The sequence below is a fragment of the Balaenoptera acutorostrata genome, chromosome 17 (genome assembly GCF_949987535.1).
Source record: "Balaenoptera acutorostrata chromosome 17, mBalAcu1.1, whole genome shotgun sequence".
In the NCBI taxonomy this organism is placed as follows: domain Eukaryota; kingdom Metazoa; phylum Chordata; class Mammalia; order Artiodactyla; family Balaenopteridae; genus Balaenoptera; species Balaenoptera acutorostrata.
Genome location: NC_080080.1, coordinates 62,000,419 through 62,027,082, shown reverse-complemented (window position 1 = coordinate 62,027,082; position 26,664 = coordinate 62,000,419). Strand labels below are relative to the sequence as shown.

General features: G+C 39.2%; 1 protein-coding gene across 1 annotated transcript in view; it reads left to right on the top strand.

Annotated features, from left to right (window-relative positions):
- The window catches only part of ZFHX4 (zinc finger homeobox 4), a 177,374-nt gene that overhangs the window by 22,693 nt on the left and 128,017 nt on the right, over positions 1 to 26,664 (top strand). Inside the window, 2 exon segments of the mRNA XM_028167189.2 lie at positions 109 to 2,744; positions 3,613 to 4,115. Of these exon segments, the coding sequence (XP_028022990.2) occupies positions 155 to 2,744; positions 3,613 to 4,115 (3,093 nt within the window). The 5' untranslated portion in view covers positions 109 to 154.

The window sequence follows — 26,664 nt, the reverse complement described above, 5'->3', positions numbered from 1 at the left end:
CTTTTTCGATAGTATGAGTTTACAGCAGCTGTAAATTAGTGATGGGCTATTAGTGAGCTGTGTCATTATTTAATAAAAATGGCTCCTCTCACCTTATTTTTTATCCAGGTCCCTGACAGGCTGGATGAAATGAGATCCCCATGTAGCAATTGCCATGGAAACCTGTGACTCCCCTCCTATCTCAAGGCAGGAAAATGGGCAGAGCACATCAAAGCTATGTGGAACGGCACAACTTGATAATGAGGTGCCAGAGAAAGTTGCAGGGATGGAGCCTGACAGGGAAAACAGCTCCACAGATGACAACCTGAAAACGGATGAGCGCAAAAGTGAAGTCTTGCTGGGTTTCAGCGTCGAGAATGCAGCTGCCACTCAGGTTACCTCAGCCAAGGAGATACCGTGCAACGAATGTGCTACTTCTTTTCCCAGTTTACAGAAATACATGGAACACCACTGCCCGAATGCCCGCCTTCCGGTCCTGAAGGATGACAACGAGAGCGAGATCAGCGAGTTAGAGGACAGTGACGTGGAAAATCTGACCGGGGAGATCGTTTACCAGCCTGATGGGTCAGCTTATATAATTGAGGACTCCAAAGAGAGTGGGCAGAATGCACAGACTGGGGCAAATAGCAAACTCTTTTCTACAGCCATGTTTCTGGACTCCCTGGCATCGGCTGGAGAGAAAAGTGATCAGCCTGCTTCTGCACCTCTGTCGTTCTACCCACAGATCATCAACACTTTTCATATCGCTTCATCCCTCGGGAAACCATTTACGGCCGATCAGGCTTTCCCAAATACCTCAGCACTAGCAGGAGTTGGTCCTGTGTTGCACAGTTTCCGTGTCTACGATCTCCGACACAAGAGAGAGAAAGACTATCTAACCAGTGATGGCTCAGCCAAAAACTCCTGTGTGTCCAAAGATGTCCCCAACAATGTGGACTTGTCCAAATTCGATGGTTGTGTTAGCGATGGGAAAAGGAAACCCGTTTTAATGTGTTTCTTGTGCAAGCTGTCTTTCGGTTATATCAGGTCATTTGTAACCCATGCTGTGCATGATCATCGGATGACCCTTAACGAGGAGGAACAGAAGCTCCTCAGTAACAAGTGCGTCTCCGCCATCATACAGGGGATCGGCAAAGACAAAGAACCTCTTATAAGCTTTCTGGAACCAAAAAAATCCACTTCTGTTTATCCCCATTTTTCTACTACGAACCTCATAGGACCCGACCCAACCTTCCGCGGTTTATGGAGCGCTTTTCATGTTGAAAATGGTGACTCTTTGCCGGCTGGCTTTGCCTTCTTGAAGGGCAGCGCGAGCAGCCCCGGCTCAGCAGAGCAGCCGCTGGGGATCACCCAAATGCCAAAGGCTGAAGTGACTCTGGGGGGGCTGTCTAGTTTAGTAGTGAGCACCCCGATTACCTCCGTCTCCCTCAGCCACGCATCGTCGGAGTCTAGCAAGACGTCAGAGAGCAAAGACCAAGAGAACAACTGTGAAAGGCCAAAAGAGAGCCACGCTTTACACCCCAACGGGGAGTGCCCGGTCAAGAGCGAGCCCACCGAGGCGGGAGATGAGGACGAAGAGGATGCGTACTCCAATGAACTTGACGACGAGGAAGTACTAGGTGAACTCACCGATGGTATTGGTAACAAAGATTTCCCTCTCTTAAACCAAAGCATTTCTCCTTTATCATCCAGTGTGCTAAAATTCATCGAAAAGGGCCCCTCGTCCTCCTCGGCCACTGTTTCTGACGACCCAGAAAAGAAGAAGCAGGCCTCCGCCGTCAGGGCCGGGGGTGGTGTCGCCGCTGGCTACGGCCTCGGTGGCAAGGACCTGGCAGAAGCGAGTGCCAGTCAAGACGGTGCCACGGCTGCTCACCCAAGTGAGACGGCCCGGGGGGACGAAGACAGCGCGGCTGTCCCTCACCAGCACAGCTTCACGCCGAGCGCCCCCAGCACCCCGGGGCCTGGCGGGGACGGCTCACCGGGCAGTGGCATCGAGTGTCCCAAGTGCGACACGGTTTTGGGGTCCTCGAGGTCTCTTGGGGGTCATATGACTATGATGCACTCAAGGAACTCATGCAAAACGCTCAAATGTCCCAAATGTAACTGGCACTACAAATATCAGCAGACCCTGGAGGCCCACATGAAGGAGAAACACCCCGAGCCGGGCGGCTCCTGCGTTTATTGTAAGACTGGACAGCCTCACCCCAGGCTCGCCCGGGGCGAGAGTTACACATGTGGCTATAAACCCTTCCGCTGTGAGGTTTGTAACTACTCCACCACTACCAAAGGCAACCTCAGTATTCATATGCAGTCGGACAAGCACCTGAACAATGTGCAGAATCTCCAAAATGGCAACGGCGAGCAGGTGTTCGGCCACTCGGCCCCGACCTCCAACCCCAGCCTCAGTGGCTGCGGGACCCCCTCTCCGTCCAAACCCAAGCAGAAACCCACCTGGCGCTGCGAGGTGTGCGATTACGAAACCAACGTGGCCCGGAACCTGCGGATTCACATGACCAGTGAAAAGCACATGCACAACATGATGCTTCTGCAGCAGAACATGAAGCAGATCCAGCATAACCTGCACCTGGGCCTCGCCCCGGCCGAGGCAGAGCTGTATCAGTACTACCTAGCCCAGAATATAGGCCTGACCGGGATGAAGCTGGACAACCCCGGCGACCCGCAGCTGATGATCAATCCATTCCAGCTGGACCCGGCGACAGCGGCCGCTCTGGCACCGGGACTTGGTCAGTATTTACTGCTTTTCCGCACTGCTGTTAGTTTCTCATCACATTTTGATTTGGCGTGATGCACCCAGATAAAGTGGTGAGTGCCGACACATTGGGGGCAGTTTACTAGAAGGGACTTTCTCTTTAAGCTGGATAATCCAACCATTTGTGCTTCACTTTAAACCTGAATTAACTTCAGAGAGGAAGGAGTTAAGGGAGCAAGGGCCGCAGAAGAGGAGTTGGCAAACTTTGTTTTCCTGTAAGAGGTTGATTAACACATACTAATTGGCATTAATTGCCTGTCATCGTTAGCTATACCTTACTAGGTTTATAGCTTCAATTTCGGCAATTATGCACTAAAATATCAAACTTGAGCTTCCAAAGGGTATGCCATTATTTTTCATGAGATTTTTTTGAAAAATATTTTAATGTCTGTGATTGAAGATAATTAAACGAACAGTAATACCATTACCTTACCCCAGCTATTTGGCGGTAGATTGCAGGCATGCATACAGTATTAGCCAAATCTCATCAAGCTTTTAGACAAATTGTGAAATAACAATTAGTGCTCATGTAAGTTTATCTAGGTGCTTAAATTGCAAGCACGTGACTGTTTTGTTATGGTATTGATCAACTTTCCTGCCCTGGAAAATACAAATTTCAGAATGACATCATGCCCAGTAGGAGTAATTAAAGCTATCTGATGAGGGAATTTAGAAGTTGAAAGGGATGATTGTAATTGATCCTGATTCAATCCTATTACAGCTTTTTATAGTTTAAGCTCTAGAGAAAGCACATTCCTTGTCAAGACTTTATTTTACAGGTTCCTTTGTGTGCGCTGTGTTTTCCAGTCTCTATTTTTCCTTTTAATTTTTTTTTCCTGTAGTAAATAATGAGCTGCCGCCTGAAATCCGGCTTGCCAGTGGTCAGCTAATGGGTGATGACCTGTCCCTCCTTACTGCAGGAGAGCTGTCACCTTATATCAGTGACCCAGCGCTGAAGCTATTCCAGTGTGCTGTTTGCAACAAATTCACCTCTGACAGCCTGGAGGCCCTAAGCGTGCATGTGAGCAGTGAGCGCTCCCTCCCAGAAGAGGAATGGAGGGCTGTAATTGGAGATATCTACCAGTGCAAGCTCTGTAACTACAACTCTCAGCTCAAAGCCAACTTCCAGCTCCACTGCAAGACTGATAAACATATGCAGAAGTATCAACTGGTGGCTCACATTAAAGAAGGGGGCAAAAGCAATGAGTGGAGGCTGAAGTGCATTGCCATTGGCAACCCCGTTCACCTAAAATGTAACGCCTGTGACTACTACACCAACAGCGTGGATAAATTACGCTTGCATACCACCAATCACAGGCACGAGGCAGCCCTGAAGCTCTACAAGGTAAGCAGTGTCATCCGTTTCTCTTGGCGCAGAGTAGAGGAGGGAATTAACTGTTTTGGAGCTTGGACCACAAATCTGCAAGTTAAGGAAAAAAGAGAGGAAAAAAAAAAAAAAGTAGAAGGGCAAGAGCCACAGTTTCTGCTTCACGTTGCTAAATGCAGAGCCTGTTGAAGTAGATGGAATCAGAAAATATATTTAAAGGATTTGCCATATGTCCCTTTTACACGTATCTCTGTGGGATTGATCACTCTACTGGTTGCCCTGAAATAAAATCACTGTTCTGAGTGTTTCCATATATAAAATAATACTCTTAAACCTCTTTTATTGATTGATCAAAAACAACAACATAGCAACACTCTTAGCTAAGTATTAATGGTTTCAGGGAGCAGAGGACAAAAATAGCGCTGCCTTGTGAGTGCATCATCTTTTGTTTGGTGACAAACAAGGATGATCCAAACACTATGTGTGGTTTTTGGTTTTTTTTTTCCCTGCAAGCTCCTGGTGGTATTGAGTAAAAACACGCCCTCCCTTAGCATCAGTTGTCAGTCTCCTACTTAACTCTGTTGTTATTTTGCATGACTTTTCCCAGCTAGTAAAGTTTTTATCCCCCTCAGTGGGTGTGGCGCAGGTAAAAATGTTCATTGAATGGCAACTAGACTTTTAATATTACAGGGGAAAAAAAAACTATACGGATGTAATGAACACGCGCAAGCGATGAACATCATTTGTTACATACCTTGTCTTGACTTTTTCTGAACCTAATTACTGGTTAATTTATTTTCTGCAGTTTGTTAACTGGATTGGCTTGATTGTCTTGGTTCATGTACAAATGTAACAGATTCATTTCTATGATGAATAACTTGGTAACTTATAAAAACTTCTTTTGTCCAGAGGATATTAAAATTCAGAAAATATTGCAAACCATTAGTCATCGTAACAAGCTCTAAATATGATTACAAAATCCATTTTGCAAGTGTTATCTATTGATTTATACTAGAAATCAGTGATTACTATCAGGAGTCAACCAGTGATTATAATACCTATGGCTCTTCTAATGCTCTTTCGAACTATAAACAGACCACAGAAAGAGCAGATTGTGGCTATCTCGAGCAGGGGAAAGAATTATTTATTTGGGTTGGCCTGCCACTATTTGTTTGGGCTGTTTCTTGAAGTTCAAATGCTGGATTTATGTACTGAGCGTGAAAACCTAAAGTCATGGTGTGAGAATTTGTAACGTTGTTCCTGTAATATCGGCTCTCTGTGGATCAATAATGAAAGCATTAGATTTGGGTTATACAGTTTGAGGGGAGTACAGGCCCTGACGTAAGATGGAAAGCTTCTAAGTTGATGGTATTGAAAATATAATATAATGGATTAATTGTATTATAATTCATAGCTTTTACAGCAACAGTTGACAGACAATTCAGTTGTCAACTTTTCTTCTGCTGATACCTGAACTATTAAAACTTTTAGACTACCTAGGAGAAAAAAAATAAACATTAAGTTTGTATAAATAATAGATCTTGACCCTGGGAGCTATGTAGAATATTCATGAACTGTGTTTGTATTCACACAGCTCCTCTAACACTTTAAATTAACATGTTGTGAATAGAAGATATAAATGTACAAATTTTTCTGTTTTATTAATCTCATGTGGGAAGCTGAAGAAAGGTAGAGCATTCCTGTTTATTTTCTCGGGAAAGGTTATTTAATCTAATTGTTTGACGATTATTTACACATGTGTATGTGTGCATTAAGTTTATCCATTCATTCCATGAGTGTGGATTGACTACCCTCACTGTCTGTAGAGAAGTTTGCTAGGTGTCAGGGTTACCCTTGAAGTTCCTTTTCAGAGAGAGTTGGATATTGTCTTTGAAAGTGTAACAACCAGATGAGATAGAACTTGCTTATAAAGAGGGCCTTAAAGCAGAGAGAGCTTTAGATCCCAGAACCAAAGGCTATGTGTACTCTTACCTTAAAAATGTTATGTCATATATAAATTGACTTTCCCCCCGTCTTCTTTATTTGCTTATCTCTTAAATACCCAAGTGTCCTTGTGGTGTGGTGTCTAAAAATGGTCAACAAACAAATAAAAACACACTTTGAACAAACTTACCTTGAATTAAAGGAAGATGGAAGAGAGAAATATCGGAGCCATTGAAACTTGGTATTGGGCAATTGAACTATATTATTTTGCATTAGCCTTCAAGGAGCATTCATTCTTTCTAGAAGTCACTAGAAAAGTTCCTCCAGAGTAGCAATGTGTTGAGGATGCTGTTTCTAAACTGATTTACAGAAACTGTGTGAGTCAGATCCAGAGGATTTTCAAGTGCAGCAATGAGGATATTAGTAAGCTTGGTCGGCTTGTGTCGGCAAAATAAAATTGCTCCATAAGTAACATTAATTGCTTTTAAATGAGACACTAACAAATTGGCCTAGGCCTGGAAAAAAATGATGGTTTGTAATATGGTGAAAATATTAAAATTAGACTTAAAATGGTGTCTGAGCTAATGACTAGATAATAACCGCCTATATAAAATTCATTTTCATTAGGAGTTTAATTTACATCATTTTGCATCGTGAATTATTCAGACTTCAAGGGAAAGTGACAAGTAGCAGTTAAAAGACAAATACAGAGCTGGGAGAAAACAGCTCTTTTCCTCATTGACAGCATATTGATTCATAACACTCCAAATGTGGGGATGTGTCGGGGCAATTTGAATAGGCCACTTACCTCTTGCATGGTCAGCCTGAAGCAGCATTACCTCAAAGATGTGTGTGTCCTTATTCCAGTTTAAGGAGGTTAAAGGTTAAAGGTTAAGGGGTAGCTTAAAAGCATCATCTGCCTAGCTGCTTAACTTTAACCTGATCAATTTAATGAAAATCTGTTTTACAGATGTCGTTTTAATGTATTTGGCAGGATTTAGGCAGCTTTAACATTAGACGTATGCTAGTAAAAATTATTTCTTTATTTGACCAGAACAACACCTTTTCCTTTCATGTTTAAGGTAGAAGGCTTGTGGGTTATGGTATTTTGGCAAAGAACCCAGAGGCAGAATGTGTTGATGATTTTTCCATATGGACTCAAAAAAAGAATACCTTTATGTCTATTGCTAACGATGACTGCAAAAACAAACAAAGCTGTGTTCATTTTTTGGCAGTATTCTTTACCTTAGGATTTTTTTTTCTTAAAGGAATTTTGTTATTGTTAAGAAAAGCTTACTCCTTTCTTCAGGCAAACTTCTCTGAAGCAGTAAGCACTGTTAAATTTTGATATTTTTTTCCTCTGGAAATTTTAATGAAGCAAAATTGGGATAGGAAATTCAAACGATAAAATGAAACTGCAGATTGACCTTAATCTTTTCTTTTAATGTCTGAAAGTATGTTTAAAGTGAGGTTAATAAGTACTGAATGCATAGATGGCTACAATCAGTGTTGCAAGGTAAAGTGTGTGTGTGTGTGTGTGTGTGTGTGTGTGTGTGTGTGCATCTGTATATAATGCCAACACAGTGTTCTCAGCTAAGCACTTTATTTGATTTGATTATGTTTTCCCAATTTCAAGCCTTTGCATCCTTTACAAATTTCTGTCGATTGATATTCACATAATGAGTCCTCAATAAATATTTGTAAGATGAATAATGGACTAATGAATGGACTGAGACGTATTAAAGAAACTCCTTTACTTCCAACCCTCATTAAAAAAAAATGCACTGCAATTTGGTCTACCCCTTAAATGATCCCAATCCTTTTCTAAAGTGTCCAGTAAAAAAATGTAATGAAAACCACTTAGCACTACATGTTCTAACTGAGAAAGAACAAATAAGACTTTGGTAATATTTAAGATTTACAGTTTACCTTATTCTTGCCATAGAATGACTGAGACTTTTCTGGCCAGCTGATTGGTCGACCGCCATCCTGCGCAGGGCATGCAAATACGCTTGCCACACCTGTGCTTTAGCTGCTTTGATAATATTATATTGTATTTTTAAGTGAGGTGTTCATGGCTTCGCTGGTTCAAAGTCAAAAGCTTAATTATACTAGTTTTTTTTTTTTTTTCTTCCTGCATCTGCCAGTTGTGAAGGAGAGTCATCTGTCTGAATTCCATAATGCTGTTTTCATATTTGGATTTCAAATTGGCTGAGGGCAGTGAATGAATCTCTTGTCTCCATGGTGAGCAAAGGATGACACGTGGGACTTAGTCCTAGGTAACTTTTAGTGTAACATTCCCCCAAGGAACATTTTTGGAGTTTTCTCATTATCCATGTTATGGATGAAAGAATCTGGGTTAAGAACTAAAATCAAGGTGCTGGGGAGGGTCACAGAAGAGAATGCAAAAACCATGCTGGGCAAAGTACGTGCCAAGGAAATAAAAAAATGGAATAATTAGCTTCACCTGCCTTTTCTGCTTTTTCTTTTTTTTAACTGGTAGGAAATAATAACCCAATCAGTTTGGAATTAACAAAGAATTACAAGCATTTTCATTTCAATAGGCCTGAGCCCAACTTTGCAATTTAAAATCAAATATACCCATTTCAGTTATTGAATTGTCATTGTCCCAGTGCGATGGTAAAAGAAGTTAGGAGATTGCGTGGTACCCATATGCATAAAAGTCATTGTGCAAAAGGAAATTGGAATATGTGTGTGTATCTAAAAAACCAAAACAGGTTTTTCTTAATCTTATTCTAGTCATTTGTTTAGATGAAGAAAGCTGTTTTCAGAGATAAACAAAAGTTTTTCTTTTCTGTTGCTAAACCTTAATGTGAATATGGAAAATTTTGCACTTTCTGTGTTAGTTTCAGATTTCTGTTCCTTTCAAGGTTGAAATGCAGTGTGAAATTTAATTTCAGTTGCAGGATTTATTTTTTAAAAAAGTAATCACAACTCAAATTATTCTGTTGTATTCTCATATAAAAAGAAGGCAGAGGCTGAAAAAACAAGTTTCTATAGTAGAAAAATGCATGCTTGCCTAATACTTATAACTAATAAATATACAGATCAAATAGAGGTCAGCTAATAGCAACTAATAAATCACTAGTGTTTTCAGATCACAATGTAATTGGCCAACCCTACTACTATGTCTACTTCTGTTTTTAAGCTTGACATTTACTGAAACACAGCCATGTGTTGGAACACGGCTACTCCAGCACAAATATGGGCATTCTCACTGCATTCACATGGCGAGAAATATATACTACATTATGAGCTGAGAACCCTCTTTGTATTCCACCAGGAAGAAATGACCAAAAATGTCTGTCTATCCAGATACATAATAGATAGATAGATACACATATATATAGATATATATTGATACATACCAATCCCTAGAAGAATTACTTTAGACCAGGTATTAACAACTTATTACATCCATGTGTGGATAGATAAAATGATTTTTAATGTGTGAAATTGTTAACAAACCCAGACAAAATTTAAAGAAAGCAAAGCGTGTCATTGGAATCCTCCTACTTTATTTCTGACAAGTCTTTCCTTAACTAGTGCTACCATCTCCCCACACATCAGGCACACGCCGTTATTCTCTTCTCTCTTTGGCTGAAATCCTTACTGTTTTCTCATCTAGAACTTCTCTTCATGGAAATACTCCATGTTGCGAGATAACCCATCTAATTCCCCAAAGAAAACGATCATTCCTTTCATTAAGGAGGAAGGAAGCCTTTTTCATAAAAGTAGAGTAGTGCATCCAAAGGTGTAAATGACTTTCAGGTCTTTCCCAAGGTGCATTTGCTTTTAAAGGAACCGCTTGACCTGGATGAATTTCTAATGTGTGAGGGGAGACGGTGGTTACATCAGGGATGGAGTTGTGATAGGGCGGTGCCCCACCCTAAGAGCTTCCTGCATTTCCCTTCTTCCGGATACACACACGCACACACACACACACACACACACACACTCCCCACACACATCACACCCAACCCTCCACTTCAGAGAAGCAGTGAAAACTCTGGCACTACCATTCACTTCACTCCAGGACCGTGTCAACTCAGACTTTGGGATTTATGTTACTGTTTTTGTATAACTTGTGCTCATTCTGTCTCATGTGAAGTGTAGGTATGGTTTAACCCAAATTAGTAAATCCCTATGTGTCCCCCAACCTGAGGTCATTTAGGGAATGCAGACAAAGGTGTTATATCTCATAATGAACGTGCTCTCCCTGTCTGTTTCTTTGGCTTCCACGTAATCATCCCTGTCAGTGGAGCTCGTTTAAAATCGCTGAAATGTTCAGATGGGTCCTAGGATGCCACGTGGTAAGGCGGCCAGAGTCATACGTTAAGCAGGCCTCGCGCTGCCGAAAGGGTCTTGGCCCGGGGTGGAGTGTGGTGGAGCTGGCATGTGCATAATGACCACGGTTCTGCTTCCAGAACATCTGGCCGGCCTGAGTTCTACTGGAAACGCTTTACCAAGTTTGCTTGGAGTCTGAGCCTCTGCTTAGGCTGAGTTCAATTAGACGTGGAGATTTGTTCATTATTCAGATAATTCAAGCCTTCAAAGGCACTTTTTTCCCCCAAATTATCAGTGTATTGCGGGAGAGCTTACGATGATATGATTATTCAAAAGAAGAACAACGGTAGAGGCACAGCCCCCTAGAACCCGTTAGGAAACGTCTTCACGGATTCTGTAACCTAGGAGGAGTATGGTGATTAATGTTCTGTTTGCAGAATGCCCAAATGACATCCCAAGTTCTACTTCTAATGAATACAGAAACGTTCATTAAGCACTTCCTTTGGGCCAGGTTTTTAAACGTCTCTGTTTACAGGAGGGTGTGTCCCATTAATGAGGAAGGATACAAACCATCTTCTCTAAGGTGATGCTTCCTAACTCACTCTGTTCTTCCAGTGTGGCAGGGACATTAATCAAATTAAGGGGTGAATCCATATACTAGCCCTTGAAAGCTTCCATGCTTTTTTTTCAACAATGGTTGGTCAAAAGGCTGAGCGTGACTGCTTTCTTGGGTCATCAGTACATGTAGAACAATGTCACTTGTATGTCTTGGCTGACTCATTGCTCTCTTGCGGTGTATGACTTTGTTAGTTTCAGACAAAGGTTACGGTGGGAATTACAGAGCAGGATAGAGCTTTTCTATTTCTTGGAACATTTATGTTGTTCTTTAAACATGAGGATGGTGCCGCTGATTGCCTAGAAAATGAAGAAGAGAACCACTTACTGAAGAATGCAAAACGTGTCAGGTTATAACTTCAGTCAATTCCCTTCTAGAACCAGGATGCTACTTTAGTTTGAGTCTTGGGGGATCTTTCTAAGTCCAGTCTGCAGTACTGTGGAGAATTCTGCTTAAAGGTAAATTATTGTAATGACAGTTCTGTATTATCACAAATAACACTTACATGTGGCAACATTTCATTTCACTCGGTTTTATAATATTTTATTAACACTCTAGGTTTCCTAAAGGAAACGTACTTTTGCAGCTTTGAATATAATACTTACATATATTAAATATGTATATGTAAATATAAATGTGTATTGAGACCATACTCTCAATACTTTATTGATACAGATGTTCCTAAATACTTTTCTTTCATTGGAAATATTAGGAAGCATAGAATATACACTTCTCTCTCCTTGTTGCTTAAGGGATAAATGTTAGGGTTATATTTTCCGATTACTCAATTTTTAGGGAGTAGTGTGGAGGACGGTTAGGGTTGAAGAATTCTTTGTCCCTGGATATCTGCCGATAAAAATTAGTGGAATGCAGTGCTGAGGATGTAAAGAAATGAGCTATTGATAAGTCCAACTGTATTGCTTAATTTGAGTTTGGGAGGAAAGCTTTAAAAGTTTTACATACTGATTTTCAGTCTGTGATTATGTGTCTTGTGTTGAGAAAAGTCTTATTTATAGATAGAGTTGGTCATTGACTGTCTGTGTATGATTTACAAGCTATTGGAAAGAATCTTACCAAAAATATCCCTTCTTCTGATGGCCAGTCTGTTGTCAGTGAAACCGTATTGATACTTGACTTATCACCTCTTAAAATGGCACAACTTTTTGAACAACAATCGTAAGTTAAAGCATTTTATGTGCATTATCTCATTTACTTTTCCCAACAGTTATATGTTGTTATTCCCATTTTGACATATGAGGAAACTGAGATTCAGAGCAAAACTCCTTGTTCAAGTCCTCACAGATAGTAAGAGCACGTGCTGGGGTTCTCACTCTGGTCTCTTTTCAACCCAAGCCATTGCCTACAGTATGAGGCTTTGCTAATGAAAACATTTTGTTATAATACTTGAGAACAGGAAGAACAGAGAGTGAGAAAGGAAGAGAAGGGCTGGGGGCCTCAGAGGCAAACAACCATTTTGCCCAGGGTTAGTTATTTTGGAGCCCACCTTTATTCCTTCAAGTTACAGATTCCCTTAAAGACACTGCAGGTGCAATGTAACATCAGAGCTGGCTGGTAGGGTTTGCACCCACGATTGCAGTCAACTGGTGTGATGAACTTACACCTCTTGCGGGCATCTCCAAGCCCAAAGGAGAGACTGCGGGTTCAAACTGTTACCTGACTCTTTCCTATCACAACAGAATTCTTTCCCTTTAAAGAAACTTTCCTTTTGCTGGCATTTTGGGGTGTTTGGTATATTAAATAGTAAAGGACTCATAGAATATTTATCACTTTGAGTGCCTGAGCTCTCAGTGCTTGCAAGTTAAGCACCTTTGGAAGCTGCCTTAATTCATTCAGGTCACCAGGGTACTTCAGCAGTAATGTACTAAATGGTACCCTGCTGACCTGAAAGATGGAATGTGCCTCCCTAAGCATTTAACTTCCTACGCAGCAACAAGGAAAGCACAGTCTACTCTCTGCCCAGGACCTGAGTCTCCTCTTCCCTCTTCCTGACATCCTTATAACTACTGGAGGAAGTCCTATTCATTTGCTACGTAACTAGCATTTTTAAAAATAATCTTGTTTTGAATTATTATTATTTTTTTAACTTGTATTTTTTACTTCTTACTTTGATTCATTTTGTTCCAAGCTTCCAGGAATTTTCTTTCCACCATAGGTTTCTAATGCACTCCCTTCCTCTCTCCTCCTCGAAATTTTGCTAATGATTCCAAGGAACCGGCCCACATCTTTTTAGAACTATTGACATGGACTTCCCTTAGAGATGCTTGAGGAAAGCTTGCCTTCCTGAATCTGGCTACCGATCCTGCAAAAAATTCTCAATCATTGACACCGCTGCAGTTGACCGTACTCATTAATGAAATATTCTTTTAATGGAAAGTAAGAATAGTCTTAGTTTTGAAGTGACCGAACTGTTAGCAGGAGAGAAGCTCCCAATACCAAAGCTGGTGTGTGTAAAGGATGCAACGACATTTGGATAATTATGATGGGCAGTATCTTTTAAAGACTTTAAATATTTCTAACTATTTATTTGGCAGGCCTGAAAATAATACTAGCATATGTCCTTAGGGCCTGAAGTCATTCATTGTTCAGTTGTGGGAAATCAGGTAGCAAGTCTGATTGCCATCGCCTCTGGAAGAGTGTCAGTTTACAAAGTATCTCCTTTAAACTCAATATATATTCAGCACTTACCACTAAGTAACAGGGCAGGTGACACCAGACATGAGGGAAGGGGAGAATGATTCCCCAGTTTACACCAAATAAATAGTGTTGTTTTTTAAAATAAGATTAACATGCTAAAATGGGAAATATGTAAACAGTGGAATATACCTTTCAGAATTTATTTCATTTGGTGAATTGATATTACACAAACTTTGGAAGGGAGAAAACACTCTCTTACTTACTATGAGATACTATCACCACTTTTTAAACAGAGGTGCCTCAATGTCTTTTGAGAAAGAATTTGACTAAAAGCAAGTTCTGGTTTAATTTATTTGTTTTGGTTTATTATAATTTTTAGTAGCAAATTAAGTAATTTAAAAAAAACCATTTGGATGGAACCATCATACCAAGTTTTTCCATCATGAGTATTTCCTGAGAAGATACTCCCCAGGATCAAAATCAAATTCCTTAAAAATAGATCCAAAGAGAATTCATAACTAACTTTTTTTTCCCAGAGAAATAGAGTCTCTGGCTCTGTTAATTCCTTAAATATTAGAAAAACTAAGATGGGTTTTATGAAGAATTCTTTAGTTTTTAGAGTATTGATTCTTAACATGGCAATAGAATTACCATCTTTAAGTCAAAAATGCAAACATTTCCTATTGCTTAATTGTGTCGACATTTACTTAGATGTATGTTTCAAAATAGACTCTCAGGTATAATATTTACTTATAAGTTCCTGTAGCATGTACTAGGTCATTTTATTTCTTCCTGTAGAACTGTGGCTACCCCTTTAAAAGTAATGGCTTCATAACTTATTGGAAAAGCACAGAAGTACAGAAGTACATCGAAACTGATTTTTTTTAAAGTCTGTGAACACTTTTCTAAAAAGTGAACCGTTTAATTCTTTATCAGTGGGTATAGAAGAATGTGGATATATTCAGTTCTCACGTGTTTGGTGATTATAAAGGCAAAATGCCAGTACTCCAGTGATGTTTTCAGTATGTGTCCAAGAAGACCTACCTATACCTATTTTGCTCAAACCCTGAAACAAATTGCATGCTCGTGCACACGTGTGTGTGTGTGTCTGTGTGTATGCGAGAGAGAGAAATGAGTGAGAATACAGCATACGAAGACTTATTTAAAAAAATATTGTTGAAGATTATGAGTTAATCATTAATGCCTACTTATTTTATTTTAAAGTAGAACTCAGAAATCTCTTCCTGCAAATTGTAAGTGTTCTCAGTCCCTAGAGGTAATAAACCTTTGATGATGTTGTGCAAGACTCGTCCACAAGCCCTGAAATCAGTTCTGTATGTACACATGACTAATCAAAGGTTCAGGGAACAGGTTATGATTTGGTAAAAGTGATAGGTGCTCCAGAAAGTAAATGGCCTCACCAACTGGGGGAACACATTTAGCCTTTTTTCACCTTATAGAAGGCAGGTCCTAGTCCCACCATTGGAGCAGGTATCTTTTTACAAAGGCTTGAGCACTAAGTCTTTTGAAAAGTTATCTTTTAAAGCAAAGAGTTTCTCAAATTAATATCTATCTAATTAGTACTCTATTATTTTCTTTGCCTTAAAGTCACACAGATACAAGACACTGAGACTCAAAAGTATCCTTGAAATTCAGGGAATCAGGTAATAAGAACAAATATCTTCTTAAATTGATCAACTGTTGATGTCCATAGGGGAAAGTGATGAAATAAGACAGCAATCTCAATAATTAAGCATGAAATTATTGAGGAAAATGTGAGTAAAAGTCTCAAGAAATCAGTTCTAAAATAGAAAAGGGAGGAACTAAAAGAACTAAACTACAAAACCTACCATGTGGGCAGTGCAGTGAATGTTGAGGCCATTGTATTCTGGTTTCTTGCTGCTTTTTTTTTTTTTAATCTGCAACAGCTTTGTTGAGATATAATTCATGTACCACGAAATTCACCCATTTAAAGCATCGAATTCAACGTTTTTTAGAATAGTCACAGAATTATGCGATCATCACCACAATTGATTTCAGAACAGTTTCAACACTCCAAAAAGAAATCCTCTGCCATTTACCCCTCCCCCCCTCAATAATCCCAACCTCCCCTGTCCCGGCCCCAGGCAGCCACTAATTGTCTTCTGTCTATATAGACTTGCTTATTCTCGACATTTCATATAAATGGAATCATACTATGTATGGTCCTTTGTGACTGGCTTCTTTCACTGAGCATGTTTTCAAGATTCATCCATATTGCAGCGTGAATCAGTACTTCATACCTTTTTATTATGGAATTTCCATGGCATGGATAAACTACATTGATTTATCCTCTCATCAGTTGATGGGCATTTGAGTTGTTTCCACTTTTTGGCTCTTATGAATAATGGTGCTATGAACATTTGTGGATAGGTTTTTGTGTGGACATGTGTTTTCATTCTCTTAGGTTTATACCTAGAAGTGGAATTCCCAAAAGAGCAATCACTGATATTAACTGGACTCAGTACTGCTGGTCACTTCTTATTTATACCTGATCCTTTTCCTTTAGAAAATATTACACGTGTTTATCACTCTTCTGATGCTCTTTATTCATATTCTGCTCCATGGCCAACAAGTGCAATGAGAAAAATTTGAACATTTATTGAGCACTTACTAGGTGGCAGGTAATCTTCTAAGTTCTTGAAATATATTAACTCATTTCATTCTAACAGCAAACCTATTAAGTAGGCATTATTATTATACCCATTTTGAAGATGAAGAAACTAAGGCGATGAAAGCTTAATTAATTTATCCAAGGTCACACAGCTGGTAGCAGTGCCAGCTGAGTCAGGCTTTATACTTGGATTGACTGGTTCCAGCACCCACCGTCTTAAAGAGGACACTTTGTCCCAGTGAAGATACATTGAGAAAGATGTCTGGAAAGGAAGGCCTTATCTGTGGCATGTAAGAGTATCACTGTAATAGCTGATCTTTGGGAAGGACATCCTCTGAGAGGGAAAGAAAAGAAGTAATGAGGAGATGGATAGAGATTTAGAGACTTTGGGAGGGGGTAGTGAGGACTGGCAAATTAGAAAAATCACTGATAACATTACATAGTTTTTAGTTCTTTTTTAGGTCAGAATGTAAACCATTATTTGGTTTATACAATGTTCTTTGAAAAATGTTTATGAACTGAATTCTCCTTAACGAATGAAAAATTGGTAGATTTTATGATAATTACTGAAACACATTTTGTTAGATTGGTGTGTTAGTAACACACAAAAGCTTGTTTGTCCTCCTTGCACTGTGCTAGTGAATAAAACAGACACAGAGGGTATATGAAGCAGTTCCTGTCCTCAAGAAGCTCTGCAGGTTTTCGAAGAAACTATACAATGCTTTTTATCTGCGCTTTATTTTCCCTTGTGAATTGTCCCTAACAGCTTTTCTGAATTCCAGAAGTTTGTAGGGACATTTTTACTCCTCTATATAACACATTTTAGCAATGTTTACTCCTTTGTGTCATCCAGAAAGTTAATATTTAGATTTCCTGTGGTATTTACGGAAGAAATTAGATTCCTGCCTTGCAGAACTTTGATAAAGTGGCTGTTTGTTTCCACACAAGATGTCCCATTGTTGAAAAATAATGTGAAAAATAATGCACAGTAACAGTATAATTTAAATTTTCTCTCCCTCTTGCCTCCCACTCCCCACCTATGTGATGTTTTGTGAGCATGATTTTTATGTTTTCAGAGTGGTAAAGATGTGGATAAAGTGAAATATTACTCGGTGCTTTTTTTTTTTGCTAGCTAGAAGGATTCTTTTTCTTTTTCTAGATATAAAAACAAAAATAGACTTGTTTCTAAGCTAATCTAATTAATCAGTGGTAAATGGTCTTGATATTTTATCTGTAGCTATTTCAGGCATCATCCTATTTTATTCAAACACTTACAAATGACCTTGACGTTTTCAATTTCCAGAGACCTCCTGCTCACACGGGTAGGGTAAGGTCAGGGCTTGGGCTGCCAGGGTTCCTACTGTTAGAACATAACATTGTATCATTTCTCCTTTCTGTTTTACTCTGAAAAAAGTTTTTAAGGAAAAATTATGCAAGAAAATATGATAAGCTCTCATATTGTCTCAGGCTAAAAGATTCCCTAGAGCTGCTTTCTTGAGTCTGAAACACAGTGAGACTGAAAGATTGGATGACTCTTTCGGCACTTACGTCCAGGAACACTGATGAGCTTAAATAAGCCTTGACAAGGTGGGTATCACTTTTGATGCCCTCCCATTATTAGTATATTGGGGGTGGGGTGCGGTGGGAGAGTGTGGGATGATGTCTCAGAGAAAGGCAGTGGAAGATATGCCCATCTATCTCCCTGCAGCCCTCTGTAGCTCAAGAAAAGTTTAAAAGAGTTAGGCATTTTCTGTCTTGAAGCATCCAGCTGACTTTTTCACTCTTTATGTGGTTTTTGGCAAGCATTTCTGTGCCTTAGTTAATATATTAGTAAATGGAGAAAAAAACACTCCAGTGAGTTCTAGAGATCTTAATTAAGGTACAAAAATAGCTTTGAAAATGCAGTCTGAGATGAAAGCTTTTCTTATATGTGGAAAATATTACTCGTGTCTTGTCAGCACATCTACTCCGTTGGCATTGCTCTTTGTACTTGGAGATAACTTCTGCTTTTCTTATTATTGGTAAGACACTTCCCTTTTTAATTTCTGTGAGTGCAGTTGGTTACACTACTATATCTAGGACTTGTCATTCCTGAAAAGCCATTCTTAACTTTCTCTCTCCAACTGGCCTTCAATTGAAATTTGCTTCGAAGAGGAATGTAGCTATACTATACTCATCAACTTAAATATGGGTAAATATAGCTCAGAGAAAATAACTATTTGTGTATCCTTTCATGTGCTTTAAATTCAATATCCATTCTTTCTTAGAAGTTTGCCCGCAGAAAAGGAACTGTGTATGACACTTTTAAATACCACTTTTCAAATCTGCCAAGTGTGAATTTGCAAATGTGTAGTAGTAAGTGGAGCTCACACAGCTGAAAAATGAATGTTTAAAGCTTCTGTGTCTGGCATTAATTTGCTTCTGCCTTTTGGCTGCTGCCACAATTTTTTCATCTGTAAAATGGGTACTGAGTTACCATCATGATTAGAAAGTCAGCATTAACTTAACGGTCATTGAGATCTGGTCTACACGTAATCACGTCTGTCATTCTTAGAGCTGAATTTATTCTGAGCTTTAACAAGTATTTCATCTTAAATTGCTGAGGTAGTTGCACGTATTTATCAGGTTTCAGATTTTCCATTGTTTTGTTTAATCTGCAGATATATGTTTATGTATTTTTCTTGTAAACAGGAAGCAGGGTAATAATTGTATATAGAGAAATAACTAAAGCACATCTCTGAATCCCCTGTTCTTTATTTACTTATTTGACTAATCATGTCACTTAATCTTTTGAGAGCCCACTCTGTCAGGCCCTGTGCTGGGGAATAAGGATATGGCATGAAACAAGACAGACACAGGCCTTGCTCTGGTAGAGCTTACAGTTTAGTGGAGGAGACAAGCATTAAACACAGAATCACATATGAAGCAAAGAAACAATTATTTACCTTTGTGAACAAATAATATAAGTAGTTGTTTTTGAGCTGGCACGTTTATTTGTGTCATTAGTACATAGGTATTTGTGTAAATCAAACTCATCCTCTACTCTTGAAAGAAAGTGAAGAATTTGAATGAGAGCCTGTATTGAGGTATTTAGAAAAGTAGCCGGGGCTGAACTGAATTGACTTCGCTAGATATCGGCTGTCCTGTAGAAAAAGGCATTTATTTACCAGTGAGATTTGATCAGAGTGCAAGCACTTTTGAACTTGTTGGGGGGTGGGGGTGGTCAGGAAACGTTTTTGTGAAAGACATTCTGGAAACGGCTGCATATCTAGCTGACAGATTTGTGCAGAATGTGTGCGGAAGGCTGAATGAACTGAAGGTGAACATGAGATTCCCTGTAGGAACTTTCAAAACATACTGACGCCAAGGCCACCACCTCTAGGGGCGGGGTGCAGCCCGGATTCTCTTCATTTAAATGGATGATCCTGACCGTCAGTCAGATTTGAGGATCACTGGGCTGGTGGGCTGTGAAAGTCACCGTCGATCTGAAGACTCCTGAACCGGTAGTGACTGCGGCGGGTGTGCTGAGCGGGGCTGCGTTAGCATCTGTACCTCCTTGTTCAGAAGAGGAAGCTGTGTCTTCCGCCGTCCCCTGTGTTCTCTCCATTCACGGACTAAGACGTTGCCAGAGTCTGTCAGTCCTGCATACTCTGTCTGAGGAAGTCGAGGAGGGTATTGCCCTCTGTCTTGCTCCTGGTTTTGCCCCTAAGGACAGAAGTCTGACCTGTTTTGATATACAAAAAAAAAAAAAAAAAAAAAAAAAAATCCCATTTCGGTAGGAAAAATGGCAAACCTTTATAAAGAAAACCTTTCTGCACAAAACAGCTGTTTTTTTGTTGAAAGTCTGGCACTTTAGTGAACTGTCGGGCCAAGAAACTACTCTCTCAGTCCAGATGTCGGTTAAAAAACAAAAAAAAAAACAAAAAAAACTAAGGCCCCTGGATTGAATTTTGGAGGAATATCTTTGCTGGTAAATTTTTGGAATCATGCATTGCCTCATCATAGTTGCAGAAATCCACTCTCCTCGTACACAAAGATATCCCCAGGCAGCAGATATATAGTCTGTTTTCTGAACAGGAATCTTACAGGTCTCAGGAGAGTCAACTTCCACAGGCTTGCTGGGTTGTACGCTCATTTGTAGCTCTCTGTAATGATTCTGCGATTTCTCATTTTCTTGCTATTCTAGGAAGGCAGATCCTGAGGTTTGTTTTTTGGAGTTTTGCATATTCTCTTTCTTTCTCGCCATAGATGTGGATATAAGTGTATGTGTGTGGGGTGTGTGTGAGGTGTGTGTGTGTGTGTGTGTGTGTGTGTATCTGTAGGTATAGATGTGTGTATGTATATCACTTTATCTTGTTTATGAGAGAGAACCGTGTACCGTATCATCTATAATTTGACAATTTTCTTTTAATGATATCTGTACTTTTCTTTTCTGCCAAATATAGCATCTAATACAGATACACTGGCAGCTACAATGATAACCAATGCTAAAAAGAAGCAAATAAATACAATGATCAATTTCATAAGCAACAGAAACTATATTGTCAGAACACACAACCCTGGAAAAGTTATTGCATTTAACCACTTGCATGTTAAAGACTAGATCTTTGTCTATTTCATAAAGAAATACCTTTTTTTTGTAGATCAACTTGAAATAATCAATCAGTTCTGTGCTGACCCCTGATCTACTGTAAAATGCCAAAGCCAACCTGTTTCTGAGTCCCACTGGCCATATAGCCTGTGTCCCACAAAAGACCCAGATAAAACAATCCCTCTTCCCACCAAGTGAAAGAGCAAGCTAATGAAATAACTGAGTTATTTGCTTAAAAAAAATCAAACCAATCATTTCAAGATCTTCCTATTCATTTGATTGGCTAGATCAGTTACTTGAGTCCAACTGATGCATGTAGATCAGTGAAGAATAGAAGTTTCCTGTCCTGCCTGGGCTGAACCTCTGGCATTTGGTTATCTAAGGATGATGTTCCCTGAGCACACATAAGTGTATATAAACCTTTGGAGGTTTGTGCTCAAGTAAAAGACATAGGGCAGTGTTACATGTTTGTGTGACCTAGAGCGTTTTGCTCTACGCTGACAGACATCTCATCTGCCTGTGCCAGTATGAATGCAAGGACATTTCATAGTCATAATCTGTTAATACCAGTTAGCAGTGTCACAAATTAAAGCATTAGTGGATTTGTGTTGCTTGAGGAAGCAACTGATATAAAATGCCAGGAGGTTGAAGGAGTGGGGTAGTTGATTGTAACATAATTCTACATACCATGGGGTCTCCATGCCGGTGGCGTGAAGCCTCGGAGTATACCTTCACAGGGAGACCAAATGAATAGTTCAGTGGGCAAAAGATATATCATAAAGATGCATTAGTCCAGATACATCCTCAGGGAAAACAATTTTGGTGACTAGAAGACAACAAAAACCAAAAGAAGATATCCTTTTATTCACAGAAAAAGAAAGATTTTACTATGTAAAAAAACCCAAACAAACCAAAAAACTGTTCATTGTACAGACAAAAAATTCTTCCCAGCATTTGAAGAAGTGCATTTTCTTTTTTTAAACTGAAGTATAGTTGATTTACAATGTTGTGTTAATTTCTGCTGTATAGCAAAGTGATTGTTATACATATGTATACATTCTTTTTTATGTTCTTTTCCGTTATGGTTTATCACAGGTTATTGAAGATAGTGCCCTGTGCTATACAGTAGGACCCTGTTGTTTATCCACCCTGTACGTAATAGTTTGCATCTGCTAATCCCAAACCCCCAATCCATCCCTCCCTACCCACCTCCTCCAGAAGAAGTACGTTTTCTACATTTGCATCGTTTTGGGTCTCTACTCACTTAAATAAAAACTTAATGATGGTTTTCAAAATATATTTTTACAGGAAATGTTAATACTCCTGTGACAGAGATTTTGACCAAATCATTAATGTTGATACTATCATGAAGGACACATAACTCTCTTATCAAGAGACCTGTCACCTGGGAATATGGAAATAATTGTGTAAATTATGGAAGGAATATTAGATTAAATTTCCTCTTTAACTTTAGTAGTGGTTTGAAAAAGTAATGCATTTATTACTGTAGCACTTTTTGTATTTGCCTAGGCATTTAAATGATTTTTCATATTTCTCCCTTTTTAGCCTAGATTATGGATATATTCTGAGATAAATTTATAGGGACTAACAATTACAGAGAATGAGAACCCGTGGTTAAAATTATATGCACACTGAACTACAATGAGGGTATTAAAAGTATTTCATCCCATTTGTAAAATATCTTCCGTGACTATGAAAGGGCAGTATTTTTCCAATTATATCTGCTTTAGCCTGCAAATGGATTACCTTATAAGAACCCTTATAAAGCAAAGAGTCCCAAAATAATTGAAAGTGGAAGGACAGATAAGCTGGGCATATAAAGGCCCTGAGCAAACTTCTCTCGATAGCATTCACAGGACAGGAGAAAAAAAGAAAAAAAAAAAGTTTTTCTTAACTCCTGCTCAGGCCCAGGTGACCACTTTAAGCCTTAGCATCTGGATGCTTCTTATTGACAGGGAGTGCCTACTGCATAATTTCTAGCTCAATTCTCCAGTGTCTGGAAGATTGCATTTTGACTCTCCCCAATATTAATAACCAGATTCGATCTGAGGCCTGTCCAAGGTCAGGTGGATGGGCCAGGTGAGCCTGTTTGTCTGTGTGCAGGAACTGTGACATCTACTCAGAGTGACAGGTGTTAACCTTCAGGCCACCGAAAGGAGCCTCTTCCTGCTGGGAACAAAGAGCCCCAGGGGCTGTGGCTGTGTACTTCTCCCACCCACCCCCGTGCTCATAATATTTTCCCACGTGATACACTGTTGAAGGAATGCATTTCAGAAGAGGTAAATGAGTCAAATCAGCTCAATAAAAGCAATAATATCTATTTGCATTCTTGTTCAGAACTTTGATTCAGATTTGACAGTGTTTCATGTGGATTGATTTTGCATGGCTTTTCCTTTTTTAGGTGAACGTTGCAGCCATGCTAGAGCATGGTGTGGTTATTCCTGAAACGCCCCTCGGTTTTGCAAGTAAATTAGTACAGAAGCTCTAGAGTATGGGGTAAGACATATTTTAGAAACCAGATAAACAACTCTGGAAGCTCCAGAATTTGTAGTATTCTACTATGAGACATATCAAATAAACTCTTTTGAAAAAAAAAAAAATATCTTGCCTCTTTCTGGGTAAAAATTCCTAAGAAGCTATTTGATTCCTAATTGATTTTCTACATCAGTTGTTCATTGAATAGATAAGTAGTGCCTGTGATATTTGATTACAGAGCAAGGCACCCATTTAACCTTCTGTTCTTTCCAGGCCAGGATTTCAAATACAATAGAATGTTCCTCCCCGAGGCTCAGCAGGATTAGACCGCTAGGGGTAATCCCTGATACGATGAAATAGACCTGATAGAACTTCACCTCACTTGTTTAGGATTACGGTCATGAATTCAGCTCACCCAGCAGCATTAACCCTTTGCGGACTTGGGCTGGGCTGCTCTATCAGTAAAAGCAGTAAATAAGCAGAAACCTATTAATAAATTCTAAGCAGTTACATCTTACTTCCTGACCAAAGCATAATAATAATTTTAAAGTTAGGACAGATGTGTGCTCTACACTGATTTTCCAAAATTTTCTGTCTTGAATATGTCTTGAGATTTATATTACTTTATCTTCTTAAATATAAATTTGTTTCAGAAACTTTATGAAAAGTTCTGGTTCGTGGAATAGCTTTCTCACCACGGTCATGCTAAAATCATCTTGTGGAGGCGAAGGATCAATGACTTCATAGAAAGTAGGCCCTTGATGTTCTAGGTTAACTGGAACCAAGGCAAGTAGGAAAATCTCCAAACCTCATTTTAGCCAGTGGTTTCCAGTCTCTTCCTTTTCCTTTCATAGAGCAAATTCCATAGGTTTGAGTGTAATGCTCTCTCTTTCCCCTCTGGGGGATATGAAAATGAGCTGAGAAATGGCCAAGAGGCAGGAAATCAGTGGGTGAAAAAGAACTTAGTAAAAGGTATAGTTAATCCATAGATTGGAAAGTCAGCCCATGTTAATCGAAGAGATGCAAGGAAGGGCATACACTCTTTCAGTGCTGGCGCTGGCGGCAATACTGGCCTTTATCATGGTTTTTAAATAATTTACATTGAAATCTGCTCCTGACACTAGTAAGCCATCAAAATAAGGCCCACGCAAAGTCACAGGTTTGAAATGGGTGATTAGTGACAATGAATCTGGGAGAGTCCCCCCAATCGTTATGAAAGTGATTACCCTGAATCATCCAGGTCTTTTTGTGTTGACTCTTTTTTTTTTTTTTTTTTTTTAAAGGATTTTCTTTTATTTATTTATTTATTTATTTGTTTATTATTTTTGTCTGTATTGGGTCTTCGGTTCGTGCGAGGGCTTTCTCCAGTTGCGGCAAGCGGGGGCCACTCTTCATCGCGGTGCGGGGACCGCTCTTCATCGCGGTGTGTTGACTCTTTAAAAATTCATATTCACAACTAGTTCTATTAATTATTGAAATAAGTGATTCTGGTTTGGATGATTAGAACATTCCTTACCATGTTCATAGGTTTTAGAGAAATGTAAATTTTATTTGAGAGACTTAACCTCCTAATAATGTTGTGATGGTGACTATGACCTCATTGCCTATGGTAATATTTCAAGGTCAGAGATAATTTAATGCTAAAGCATTGGTCCTTCCCCCTCCTTTCCTGAAATTTCTTTTGTTAGTGGTTCTTAAAGGGTTTGATTAGAGCAAACATCTGTTTTTATTAAAACATTTTAGTAGAACAAATACAATCACAATAAAAGGACAACTGTGAAGAATTTTTGGAAGCATTTGCATTTGCTGTTCTTTACCACATTCCCTGCCCTACAGATTTACTGCAGTGGTAATGATAGCCAACATCAAGATTATAAGAGGAGAAATACGGTGCGTACCTTGTGCTTTGAAGCTTAGCTTTTTGTAAGAACTAAAAAATAAATCCAGTGAGTAAATGGATGAGATTAAGGCTGAAGCAATGACCCTGCTCTAATAATAATATTTTGTTTTTGTTTGATAGAGAGTGAAGAGGTGCTGTAAAGTGGGGAGTTGTGACTTGAAATGATTCTGGCAAATCTTTAATTAATCCTTCATTTTAGTTACTTTTTTATACAAAATATCTAGTTTTCCTGGTTTTAAAGAACAAAAGATGATTTCTGTTGTACCATTTAGGTGACATATTATTCCAATTAATTGGAAAAGTGCTCCCATGGGATGGATGACTTGAGGATGGGGCCTTTTAGACTTGGTCTCTTACTGTGGTCCTGGATTTGCCCTTTTCTCCTGACATGCTTTTACATATGCTGTTGCTGAGATTCCAGTTCTTTGTTGTATGTTATAAAATTCTATTGCATCAGCATGAACAAAACAGAAATATTATAGACGTGAACCTTTCACCCCAAAAGACATATAACAGATTGAAAAGCTCCAGACCAGGGTAACAAGAATGCTTGCAGGCAGCATGGATGGGTTTACAGATGACTAAAAGCTGGTATTAATAAATCTCAAAAGGAGAAGAATAGGAGCAGAATTTACTGAAGTCTATGAAATAATAAAGAGATGTGAAGCTAGGCCATGTGCCTCTTTGTACTGTGTGTCAGAAAGAAACTGGAAATCCTTCCGTGTCACTGGGAGCAAACACATTTCAAAGTGACAAAGGAGAACTTGGTGTTTGTTTTTCTATTTGTTAATAAAAAGTAATTTACCTCTGGAATAATTGAGTTAGAAGATTCTGGAAAAACTAACTCATCTTGGAATCGTAAGGATAAAGGAGACCTTGAGGAGACTTCTCCCTGGCAGACAGGCAATATTAAAACCATCTCCCAACGAAGTCCATCTGTATTATTTTTAAAGAGAAGGAACTGGTTTAGTTGCGGCCAATGGAATGCTTTGTGACCACATGAACAAAGAGATAATAACTGAAGAGTTTAAAACTCTGAAGCAAAATTGATTCTGCAAACTTTGTTCACATAATATGCTGTTGCAAAAATTCTTAAGTTTTCTAAAAGAGTTTTGCCTCAATAGGGTACTTTTAAAGCCCTTTTTAAGATACCCTGGGGTATGCAAACTTAGTTAACACGTGGTCCCTGACTTGGGGATGGTAAGAGATACCCAGAAACAACTACTACACCATGTATAAAGCTCCTACATATTGTATCAGCACAGAATAGCAAAAATTCTATGTACCAAGGAATGTTTTATGTCTACTGTATTATTCAGTCCTCCCGACAGCCCAGCGAGATACAGGCAGTTATCATTGCAGTTGTATGGATGAGAAGATGAGATCTAGCAAGGTCAAGTGTCT